Source organism: Adiantum capillus-veneris, chromosome 18, assembly GCF_014529385.1.
Source record: "Adiantum capillus-veneris isolate H3 chromosome 18, ASM1452938v2, whole genome shotgun sequence".
NCBI classification, from domain to species: Eukaryota; Viridiplantae; Streptophyta; class Polypodiopsida; order Polypodiales; family Pteridaceae; genus Adiantum; species Adiantum capillus-veneris.
Window position 1 is genome coordinate 30,026,028 of NC_140948.1, and position 13,180 is coordinate 30,039,207.

Sequence of the window (13,180 nt, forward strand, 5' to 3'; positions counted from 1 at the left end):
CCCTTTAGTGGTTGTGTACCTTTTATTAAGTGTGTGTAGCTCACTGTGTAACAATGGAGTCTTTCACCTTTGAGCCTCCTTGAGCTCCCTTCCCCTCCCGTTCTTTACAATTGGTATCAGAGCCAGTGAGCACCATAATTAGCTTAGCAATCTTCTCCTCATTCCATAGATATCCTATTTGCGCACTCTCTACTAATCACACAGTCAATTAGAAGCTGATTAAGAGCCAAAAACAACTTATTTAATCGGTTGAAATCAGCCCACTCAAGGGGAATCGAGTTAATCGGAACCTACAACTCATCTTCCCACATCAAGAAGGACCTTCTTATATGCTTGGAGAGCTTTATGAGCTGAAGATTTCAACCTCTTGCCAAATCGACAGTTTCTGCTTGCTTGAGTTACTGCACACACTCTCAAATCGAATTTTTCAAAGGCATCAAAACCTTCTCTTGCAACCGACGGTCCGGATTCAATCTCACATAAATCCTTGATCTTTGGCCTTGAATCAATCGGCTTGCATGGATGATTTCGCCTCTGCTAGCACCCTCCATCTGCGGTGCTTGATCAAGCTGCAGTACGAGATTGATTTTCCCATCTAGTGGACGGCTCTGCTCGGTTCTTTGCCAACCTCGCCATTTTCTGTGTAGTTGATTTCTTTTCATTTACTCTCTAGTTTCACATTAGCCTTTAAAGATTAGTTTGGCTTCATTTAAAAACCTCAAAAATCAAGTGCTCAAGTTGTTCAAAGTTTTAGTCTCGGCTTCGGCTTCTTGGCTCGGCTTCACTCTCAAGCCACGCAAAATTTTCACTCAGCTTCGGACTTCGAGCTCATCAAATTCAAGGCTTCACTTCAATTTCTTAAATGACGCCACTCGAAGCATCAAATTTATACGCCAATTTTTCGTTGACTTGCAGTCCGTTCAAGAGCCCACGACAGATTAATTTTGTCTACACACGACGGTATTCTTTTCTTTTAACCACACAATGAAGAGGAGCTTCACACAAGTGAAGAGTGACTTCACCTATTGGTCAAAATATCCGTGTTGTGTACATTTTGAAAAAAATATATAATATTTTTTTTTGGGCAAGACACTGCCGTAGAGAGAGTCTTTCTGCCGGTCAGACCGAGACCCTCTGCATTTGGAACCACTTTGCATCATGGGAGAGAAAGGGATTTAAAAATTCGATGGAGACGGTTTCCACACTTGGCAGACCAAGCTGCAAGGATATCTTATGAAAAAGAAACTATGGTCTGTTGTAAAACCAAGAATAAGCGAACCATCCACTTTTGTTGAAGGCACTCTCACTAGAGCCCAAATCGCACAAGCACAAGCTAAAGATGAATAGGCACTTAGCATAATTATCACATCACCGCACAATAATTATGTGCATTTTACAGATAGCTATACCACTGCAATCCAAGCATGGGATATTTTGGAACATAACTTCGGTGCTAAACAAAAGCAAAGTAAGATTAGATTAAAGAAAAATCTTGACAAACTTACTATGCTCAAGAGGAGGATGTCTCAAGCCTCGTTAACAGACTACTGAGTATAATCACGCAGCTCACTTACATTCAATGCCAAGTCTCGGAAGAAGATCAAGTCGCTGTGCTGCTGAGTGCTCTACCTGAAAGTTTTGACAACATAGTAACAATCTTAGAGCAAAAGGAACCCATACCTTCTTTGCAATATGTTACAGGGGCAATCCATGAAGAAGAAAAGAAAAATAAGAAGAAATCTGAATCAGTGGGAGGAGCTTATTTTACATCATCATCATCATCATCATCATCATCTAGGGCGTCATCATCATCACCTAGATTAAATAACAAGAAGTGTTATGAATGTGGCAAGCCTGGACACTTCTCCAAGGACTGCTACAAGAACAAATATTGTAGCAATTGTGGCATCAAAGGTCATCCACCATCAAAGTGCCAAGGAAGCAACAAAAATAGAGTCAATCTTGCAGAAGAAAAGGATGGAGATGTACCTCAACAGGAAGAGAATTGTCTCCATGTGTGTGCCGCCCCCAACTACTTTTGCGAATATACTGATGTACTGTAAAATGGATAGTCTTCCACCTTCTTTGTTTAAGGGGAGGATTTCTTGGTCAGTGTGACACCATATGATGAGACCACTCAGTCTCTGTGACTTGCCTAAGGGGAGGATTGTTGAGATAGGCATGGGACATCTCTCTACACCTAAGCCTAATGATGTTGACACCTTTGCATATGTGCTGTATGGCCAAGAACAAGCCATGTATAGGCATTTGTACCAGCCGTGTCATATCAAGGCCCTATATAAAGCCTTGTGTTGTACATATAGTATATGCTATGCAATATGATATCCTACTTTTGTGTGTACATCAATTTTTCCCTTTAGTGGTCGTGTACCTTTTATTAAGTGTGTGTAGCTCACTGTGTAACAATGGAGTCTTTCACCTTTGAGCCTCCTTGAGCTCCCTTCCCCTCCCGTTCCTTACACGCACCTTATAAAACTCATTGATACCATCCACCTTCAGGATGATTGAGTAGATGTAAGATTATCCATCACACACATATCCCATGTATCTTATAGAATGGAAGGAATTCCTTGCAAAATATAGACACAAAATATGCGGAAGAGGTTGGCTCATGAGGCTTCTTGAGACTCATATAGCATTTGTAGGCCTTGCCCTCCAGAGAGAGATTTGTCTCTATCTAGTTTCATCTTCTCGAGTACATATGAGCCCATGAATATCAATTCATATATGGAAAAAGGTACTCATGAAATCCTTATTTGCTCATCCTCTTTCCCCTGGTAAATTGGCACTGTCATGTTCTAAGCTTAGTACCAATATATATGGAAGAAGAGGGAGGTAAACTATCATGTGCTACATCAACAATACATGAAAATCCTCTCTCTATCTCTCTACGTGGCAATAGAAAGCCTTGAATATCTTTTTTGATGTAGTATGGTGTGCAAAGTATGTCTCTGGGATTGTCTCTCGCTATCTCTCCCTAGTAAAGTGTGTCTATATCTGTGTAACTCAAGTAGATATATCCCAAGACATCTGTGATCGTCATAACTCATGGCCCTAGAGAAAGGACCGAAACTCTCTCTGAATAAGCAGTGGAAACGGCCTCGTATTTCATAGTACACTATGCAATGACATATGTAATGTAGCTCAATCTCTGGCTCTAACTGGCATAAGCCACATATCCTGCTGTCTGCTGGTATCCCTCTAAATGTACCAGTCTCAATCTCCAGCTGATGTGAGGATGTGCGTATCTGACCAATGGCACACCGCAAACCATGAGACATATGTGTGTCCATGTAGCCAGGTTGAATCAAAAACCCATCGTGTGTGAGGTGGAGAAGATGCTCTCTATAGAAAGCCATCTTCATGCCCAACTCATGTGGCGGCTCTATCCATGTCCTCCTTCTATTGAGCTGGATCAGGTCCTGAATGAGTCTAGTAATCTCCACCGTGTAAGAGACATTGAGGGTGCCTGAAGAGAGTACTGGAAAGAGGGTAGCCTATCCATGGTGAAACCATGCATCTGAAACCATGATGTCATTTGTGCATACCAGCATGAAATGTCCCCTTGAAGAGCTAACTGTGTGGAAGACTCAAGGGCCAGTCTAGCATATCTGTCTCTAGTAGTATCCCACAAGTTGTACACAAAGGAGACTGATCTGGTCAGCACCTCAATCTCCATAGGAGGGGAAGCTAGCTCTGCTCGAATGATAGCGTGGGATACAAAGGCCTTGGCTCTGATTAGTCGAGAGATCATAGATACCAAGGGCCTCTCCATACGTCCCCAGCCATCCTGGCCTATAGAAGGTCCCCATGTATGCACCCCATATAACATAGCTGAGTCTACTAAGGTATCAAAGAGCCATAACTTTGTCCGAGGTTCCTGGAACTGAACCTACGAACACATCCTCTCCAAGCCTCACAAGGCCGCAAAAGCTCTAGTCTCTGTTGCTCTCCCCAAAGAAAACCTCGGCCCAATGAAGACAACCCCAAGATAAGTGTATGCATATGTATACTCTACAATCTCTTGACCATATGTGAAAGTCAGTGCTGATCTCCTGATCCACTGTGGTATGGTGTTAAACACCATAACCTTGGTTTTACTAAGGTTTGCAAACAATCCAATATCCTCTACAAATTTGTGTAATGCATCCAACTGTCGCTACATACCCTCTGGTGAGTCAGAGATCAACACAATATCCTCAGCATATAACAACAATGGGATCCACGTCCCTGCCAGCTGTGCACCTCTATCACCCTCTCTGCCAATGTAATCAGACACCTCATCCACATACATACCAAATAGAGGAGGAGACAATGGGCAACCTTGTTTCACCCCAATGGTGGAGTGAACTAAATCAGATATCCCCTCCGGAGTGCGTACATGTCCCATCACTAATCTGTATAGAGCCATAATCTCCCAAATCAACACTATCGGCACCCCCATCTCGTGCATATCTGCGCATCAATCGAGCTCTCGGTACCTTGTCAAATGCTTTGCAGAAATCCACAAAGCTTCAATAAATTCATCTCCCATGTGACCTGCCCTCCTCAATGATGGCTCTGAGTGTCACAATATGATCAAGAGTGGAGAAACCCCTCCTTAAACCGGCTTAGTCCTTTTCTCCTACACCCTCACCCTCTACCCAATTACTCAATTTCTGCTCAAGAATGGAAGCTTACAACCATGCCAACGTGTGCCCAACCATAATAGTGCGGTAATTCCCAGGCTCTGTAGGATCACCTGCTTTGAAGATAGGCACAATAGTAGACAACCTCCAAGTCTCAGGTAACCCTTCACACATAGCACGATTGGACAACACTGCAAGAACCTCTACTAACATCTCTCTAGCATGTGTAAAGTGCTATGCTACCAGATCATCATGATCATATGCCCTACTGGTCCTCATCCTGTCAATGGCTCTCTTTACCATCTGAGTGGTAAAGAAGGTGCTGGTAGGTGGGCATGGCTCTGTAGGATCTAGAAGGGGGTCTTGTCCAAGAATCGTATATAACAATGAGGCATATTGGCCCCACACATCAGGAGAAGCAATCACTGGGGGAGGGGAGTGCTCATGAAAGAATCACCATGCCTCTCCTAACTCTCTACTCAAGAAAAATTGATACAAGTCTTGCTCCATCTGGGCCAAGTAAGCTCGTTTCTTCCATCACACAAGGCGTCGAGAAGCAATCCGAGATTGTCTGTAAGTGACAACTCCTAAAAGAAGATCCCTCTAAAGATGGGCTCTCATATCTCTACACTCCTCATCATACCAACTATTCTAGAGCATGCTCCCAAAATATCGCCTCCGACCCGGCTGAGTGTGTGGATATGCCTCTGATGCTGCACCATGCAGTGCCTCAGTCAGTAAAGTGATGCACTCCTCCACTGAGAGGCCAAGACCAGCTGTGCATAGATGGCTATAAATCTCCTCTGTATAAACTGATTCAATCTCTGGTGTAAATGTATAACGGGTATGTGACCTACCTCCTGATGTCTGGGTTAAACTATACTGAAATGAAACAGAAAATGTCAAAAGTGCATGATCCATTGCTACGCCCACTGGTCTGGCTCCCACTATGAAATCCCGAATACAAGGAATAAATCTCGGTTGTGCCATAACAGTCAACTGTACTAGCCTCGTGTTTGTGTGGAAAGCATGTGAAATCAGCTGCTCAAGGAAATCGCTGTAAACCATTAAGTATGGCTAACCCATGTGCAGTCGTCATCTCCATGAGGTATCTCCCATAATCCATTTTCTCTCTATCATGTCAGCATTTGTCAAGCCCCAACTCACCCACATCCAGCTCTCTCAGCATCTCATCTGAAGTGTCGTAGAAGACTGTTTGAGAGTTACCTGTTCGGGCATTGAAGTCCCCTAGAAGGATGATATCACCATCCCTAGAAAACTCCCATATATCATCATCTAGTATAGAGAAAGGTGATTGTCCTCTAGATGCAGCATATACTGACGTACTAGGAGGGAAGTAACATATGGCAATGTATAGAAATCAGCCTGTGTCAGCTCTCAGCCTCAACCCACATGTATCTAGCATGATCATCTCTCCGTACAATATGTAGTAGTGGCAGTAACTCTTCCCTAAATAGCACGGCTACTCCTCCTGAACCTCTACTCCCATGCTCAGATCTTGCGACTGTCCTGTGAGCTGTCTCCCATTTGTATTTCACTACACGTGGCATAAGCTGTCCGAGGGCCTGATGCGTCTCTGAGAAGAAAACAATGTCCCTGTTTCTAAAACTGTCCTCAAAGGCATCAACGTCCAACCTCATAGATCCATTACAATTCCAAGTAGCCATCTTCAGTGTGGTCCCATAGGTCTCACCCCGTCATGTAGAGTGCCGCTCTACAATCACCACCCAACCATCTCTGTAAAAGGCCATCGTTCCCTTCTCCCTTGCCACCGTAATCTCTGGCATTACCTCTCTCATATGCGCAAGCTGTGAGAGAGTGAGATCATCACCAAGAAAAATACTTGTCTTCTTGAGAATATGCCTCTTTCTCAAGAATTCCTTCTTCTCTTCCAAGGAGAGAAAGCGTAGTATGAGAGCTCTCCCTTTTGAAGATTCTCCCGGGCCAACGCTCTTCTTGCCCACTCTCCATGCCTTTGTGTGTGAAGGCTTGTCCACCCTCATCATGGATGTGAGGCTTGTGACCTCTTTTTCCACATTGTTTATATCCTTGAGACCGGTTACCCTCACATGTAGAGCCCGCATCCTCCTCCTTTGTTCCTCTTCGAGGGTCATGTTAATAAGAGTGGGTGTACAAGGAGCTTCCGTACCTTTCCCTTTCTTGGCAACCTCAATCCATTTTTCGGCCTCCTCTACTTTCTTTTGTGTTGCGGAGATGATTGCAACCCATGACTTCTTCTCCTTACCTTCCGTATTTCTTCTCTCATGGTATTCTATCCTTCCATCATAAGGGTGAATTTTGCCTTCTTTGAGATGCTCACTTTTTGCTTGTATATTTCGGATGATGGAATCTTAGATAACCACTTTCTCCTCGAGCGAAGCGATCCTCCTACACATGCCATCTCTTTCTTCGGTCCATCTTTGAAGAATAGTATTCTTCTCCTTCCTCCACTCTTCGACTTCGTTTCTCGATTATCTCATTTCCTTCTCTATTGCTGACATCCTTTTCTCTGTCCGCATGAAAGAGGCTTTGTGGGCAGCCGACGAGGGATGCGTCTTTTTACACGTCGAGAAAGCTGTTGGCACTTCTTTGACGCTTCCCATGATTAAGAAAGAGACAAAGAGTCTAAAACAACAAAAAAATATAAGAAACCCTAAAAAACAACAAGAAAGGATGGTGAAATCCTAAAAACCAACAAAAAAACAATGGCGAAAACCATACAAAACAACAAAAAACAGTGACAACCCTAAAAAACAGAAAAAAATAGTTTCAAAACCCTTAAAAAATAAAAAAAACAGTGACGAAACCCTGAAAACAACCAAAAGGCAATTCGAAACCCTAAAAACAGCAAAGAAGAAGTGACGAAACCTTAAAAACAATGAGAGACCCATGAGAGAGAGAGAAGAGTACATGCTCACGAGCGAGTAGTTACTTGTTTGGTAGCCCTTGGTTGCACTTTGACACACACACACACAAAACTACGTGTGTTTTCTCATACTTCACCACTTAAATTAGACTAAAAAAGCCTGATTTTTATAAGAAAAAACCCTTCCTTTCCTCACCTTTACATATCTAGTAAACCATCCATTACATGATCGCACAAACAGCTGTCACATTAATAACAGGTGTTTGGACGCTCGGCCAAAGGTAAGATACGGGTTGCCAAGACCACACCATACTCCATGGTGCGTGGTGTGCTGTTAAAGTACCTTCGAAGTGGCTGTCCATAACTACGATACAAAAAAATCTTTTGTGGTGGAAGAAACTGCGCTAGCAGGGATAACCGCTCTGAAAAACCTCTCTCCATTGAGTGTTCTACATAATAGTATTGTGCCCCTATGCCCATGGCTTTAGCCACCATCGCCAGACGGATATTATTTCTAAAATGCTCTCGACCCCAAAGAGTCACCCGTGTCGCTCTGTCCTGATATGTCCACCACTTCATCTGAATACAGATGTTCCTAATAGCGGAAATAAATGACGTTCATAACGGAGTAGGGTAGATCCTTAGTAGACTCACCTGACTGCTGAAGATGTGCAATGGATATAGCTAAAACCTAATCTTCATTAGAAGTCATAACATATAAATGTGTATGACACACCTGATGACAAAATTAGATGTTGGTTGTAAAACTCTCAGAAAGCTACTCAAGGTAGATTTTGTGCACTGTTGTTAAAAAAAAAAAGCCTGTCTTTCATAAACCTACATTGATACCTGAACCCAATGGGTATTGGTTAGAAATTCCCAAAATAATATACTTCCTCACATTATTTCACTTCGTAGGGAATGGCAGGTTGTCTACTCTCATAATTTATCCAATTTAATAGCTCTCTGACTATTTGCTCATGTGAAATATTGGGATATGGGTTATTGATGGTTTTTATCCACCCAGTGCCGAGAGCAGTAGTGGGTAAGTTAATATGTCGACCGAGTATCGACCTTTCGAAAGCAGGCAAGAATACCTTGCTATCTACTAACTTTTTTAATAATGCATATGTGGCTCATAATAAGGGTGTTTATGTTGTTATTTCTTTGATACTATCTTTTTATCCTCATTTCACATTGAGTTATATTGTCCTTTGTTCACCCTAATGCTAGATACTTCTATTAGGTAGCGTCTGATAATTCCTCTGCAAAGCTTTCTCTGTAAGTTATTGTCGCACGTCTACGTCTGCATAGCGTAAGAGTGTAACAAGCTAATTCTGAGCGATTTGATCTCTACGCTGTCATCTCGCATCCGGATCTTGTGTTGTGTATAATCCCTAGTAAGCGGGTCTTTAAAGCCGACCTCGATGGCGGGTATACCTGGCTGATTTCGGGGCCCTTCTGCTAAGGAATGGCATCATCACCTATAAATAACTCAGAAGGTGAGTACTTATGCTCACTTGGCATCATGCTCTGTAGCTACTGTTGTGCGTTCAAATTTGGTTTGCTGTGGTGACTTCATCATGCGAAAAAAACTGAGAATGTTGTGATGGAATCATCGTCATCAAGTATACAGGTTATCTTAATTTGATGTTCTCTTGAAGCCTTAACAAAGCTGTGAGTTGGACAGGTTTTGTTTGGAAAGTGATTCAAAAATGATGTCTCGGGTTGGGTAATATGGTACGGCCAAGATTGGAGAAAATTTGCCGATATTGTTTGTGCAATTCATGTTTGTATAAATTGGGTTTTCTATTATAAAGCTTGAAACTTGAAAGCATATACATTTTTTTAAGGGCATATTGCCTTTATAGGTTTTGGTCACCAACTTTAGGAAGTCCTAAGCTAGCTATTTTGATTATGCCCTTTACCTTGTATCTTCGGTCAAAGCATAGAGGTATCGTTGCTTACATGCAGGTTGTTGTGTAGAAAAATATAAAATGGTTCTTCGGCTTACTATGGAGACTATCAATGAAATACTGATGGTATAGTATATATTCATTATTATGTGTGAAGAACCTTTTTCACTGAGTCGGTGAATGTCTTGATGTTTTTTTTTTTTGTCTTTGGCTGTGTAACTGTTCCTGGGTAGTAGACCTTCCATATAAATCTTACTAAGTTTGACTCAAGACTCTCTCATGAAAAAGAGTCGGAAAAACTCTGGTCTTTCTGGCTTGTATGAGTGTGGATTTTTATTAAGCCAGGTAATTTGACCTGGTATACCGTACAGGTCGGCTTCATCACCTAGTCGACTGGCTAACTTTGTATCGACTTTCTTGAAGTCTTGAAAACAATATATGCTAGAAAGTTTGGCTTAAATCTATGGCATGAGAAGTAGGCTGACTGGTATACTTGATGAAATTGGTGTACTTTTTGCTGCCAGAGCTTGAGACTTAAATATGGTGTCTCTATGTGATTACTATGAAACAGCCAGGTTTGATAAAATTGTTCAGGTTGTTGATGTTGTTCTTATCCATATAAAATGGAGTTTCTGTTAAGATGCTTGAAACTTGAAAAAAAATTTGCAATCATATTTTTGCTTGGTTTTTTACTTATAGGATGTAACTTTGGGGCCTAATGCATTTTGCCTTAAAAGTGATGGGTCACCTATTGTATGAAGTCCGAAAGCATGGCTTTTTTGAATTTGACCTTCGATCGATACATGGGAGCATGGGTGCATACCTGCATGAGGCTATATGGAAAAATATAAAATGGTTTCTCCAGCTTTCTCTATAGATTTTTGTTAAAATACTGAGTCATTTTTCTACTCATGCTTTAAGGGCATTTTTTCTAAGTCGAGGAATGTCTCGGTGTATGTCTTTGGCTGGGTTACTGATTCCGGGTAGTAGACCTTCCTTATAGGTCGTACTGAGATTGACTATGATCTTACTTAAATCGGTTACTCATAAAAAAGAGTTGGCATGGTTCTGTTCTTTATGACGCGTACGAGCTTGGATATTATGTTGCCTAACATTATGACCTGGCATACTGGTTCGCTTCATCTCCTGGTCTACTGGGGAAGTTATTGTTTCGGATATCTAGAAGCTTTAAAAACTGCAATAAATAATTGTACAAATCCATTGTGTTTTCCTAGAGTTATCGATCTTTGAACTATAGTGTTCATTTGCATATATATTTATATATATAATTAGAATTGACACACACACACACACACATAAAGAGAAATAAAATGAAATGTTATATTAACGTCTTCAAAAGGCCAAAATGACCTATGAGACTAATCTGTTACAAAATGGTGAATCTAATACCATGTCTAGGTACAAAAGAACTAGATATTACTAACTAGAATCTATCCTCAGCTGCACTCTGGATATGAGAGAGAGAGAATTCTTTTTTTTTGTTGGACATGGATGCTTAAGGACGTCCTTGACTATGCGACAAAATGTGATAACTATCATATCAACAAAGCTGAAAGTTTAAAGATGGGCAATCTTCTCCACCCATTAGTCTCTCTTTCAAAAAAATGGAAGAGTATCTCTTTACAGCACAAAGGGTACGCAAATCTGTGTGTAATTGATACAAAATGTGATAACTATCATATCAACAAAGTTGAAAGTTTAAAAGATTGGCGATATTCTCCACCCATTAGTCCCTCTTTCAAAAAATGGGAGAGGATCTCCTTAGAGCACAAAGGGTACAAAATCTACGTAAGTAATCATTCATAGGTTAACCAAGATGGCTATTCTAAGAAATCTTTAGTTGCCTGAATTTTCTCCTTATGCAATCAATGCTACATGGGGCGCTCTTGGTTGAAATCCATACGACTATATCTAATGTAAGAGTACTTGAACTATTTTATGCAAATGCTGCTTCACATAAGTACTCTTCCCAACTAGACGAACTCATGGAACCGATGCAACTTTGGCTAGCAACACACACGCTCCTATGTGCAAGGAGAGTGTAGATGTGCGGTGCTGGACACAAGGCCCAAGACTCAAAACACTTAACTATAGAAAGTAGATGAAGCCTATAAAGATTACAACCAATTACGCATATATACAATCATAAAGAGCCACCAACGGTTAGCAAAATATCCGAGTCCAACTAAGTCTATCTCCAAACCCCGGTGGTGGTGATTTGGCCATGATGTCCACTAGATCACCGCCAATATCTCTGCCACGTGTCATTGCCCAGATAAGAGTCCGTCCAGTGTGAACCCAAGACCAATTGTAGCTGCTTGCCATGTGCAAGTGACATTGTGGCCCTTCTACACAACTCTTCCTTTAGTTTGTCGATTTCTTTATCTCATGTTGCCACTGTGCTTTTGAGAGAGGCACACCGCACCTCTAGAGCCATGATGTTCTCTCATAGGGCCCTATTGATGATGTCGAGAGCACTATGGGTCTCTTTCTTCCGAAAATGGCTTGCTTGATGGTTGCCTCCACCTCATCGCCTCACGGACGCCCATTGTATCACCACGCACGGGAAAATGCGTTCTGCTACAAAAACAAAACGATAGGCTGCAGTTTTAACAGATCGTACGGCTGAACGAAATTCTGCGTTCGTAGCCTTGGAGCTGTTGGAGTGTCGTACGGACTGCTGAGAGAGAGAGAGAGAGAGAGAGAGAGAGAGAGAGAGAGAGAGCACGTTACCTTCTCTTGTAGCCTGTATTCAGAGTGTGAGAAAAATCTGTTCTTTCCCGAAAAGGAAAATCAAGAGAGGACGAGACTTTGAATAACATTCTCAGGCTAAGATCAACAGCAGGAAATGAAAACTTTGCTAACACTGCACTGTCCATTTAAGAAAGACTAGAATTGACAAAAGGGGGACCGGGGTCTTGCCCTTACATGATCAGCTTATTGCTTGCCATTGCTTTGATAGAGCATACATAGCTCATCTGTTCTGCATATATGCACTGCATACAATGGCAACTATAGACCCATAACAAGAGGGCTTTACTGATCGGTATGAGAGAAACCTATCCGTTTTTGCCATCTGCTACCCCCTTCACCATACTGCTCATTCCACTGCCGTATTTGAATCATCGCTGCTGCATCATATGCTACAGATGCCCCTATCTGCAAGGAGCCCAAAGCTAAGCAATTAGTTTGATTTACTATCAGAAGCAACGACTTCATAATGTATCCAGGTTTCTGACATGTTGATCTGATATGAAAGAAAATTCTGCTGTGAATGATATCACCTTGGCTTTTGCCTGCAAAAAATCATTCATGCACAAGGGCCTGATGGACTCTGCCCGATGACATCCAGACAAAGACACTTCACTTTCCTGCTGAGTACAAGACAGCAAAGCATGTGATACGAATCAGTAAAGGATAAACATCCCAAAGGCGGATAGTTATTCAAGTTTTACATCAATAATCACAAAACTCCATCTTCAACTCATGCTAGTGATTGTGGTGTCAGAGCAATTACCATACAATCGGCAACATTAATTGCATGTACTAAATAGCCATCAGCAAGATGTACCTGTTGCTCAGCCTCTAGTAGCTCACGAATTGGTACATAAGCTGCCGTCACACACAGATTCTGCACCAAAGCAGCAACTCGGTTGGTAAAACAAACTGGTCATAGATTTATCTTGCATTTAGCTACAAATTGCTGA

The 13,180-nt window shown here is 41.8% G+C and overlaps 1 protein-coding gene across 4 annotated transcripts in view; it reads right to left on the reverse strand.

Moving 5' to 3' along the window:
- Window positions 1–10,771: 10,771 nt before the first annotated feature.
- Window positions 10,772–13,180, reverse strand: part of LOC147435417 (uncharacterized) — a 183,526-nt gene continuing 181,117 nt past the window's right edge. For 3 of the 4 annotated variants that reach the window (XM_086488486.1, XM_086488485.1, XM_086488484.1), the window contains 3 exons: window positions 13,045–13,104; window positions 12,758–12,847; window positions 12,304–12,632 (listed from right to left, as the gene is read on the reverse strand). In XM_086488486.1, coding sequence (XP_086344612.1) covers window positions 12,510–12,632; window positions 12,758–12,847; window positions 13,045–13,104 — 273 coding nt within the window. In that variant the 3' untranslated portion in view covers window positions 12,304–12,509. Of the gene's footprint in view, window positions 12,051–12,206; window positions 12,633–12,757; window positions 12,848–13,044; window positions 13,105–13,180 lie in introns of those variants that run through there. The other variant, XM_086488487.1, reaches the window with a different exon arrangement.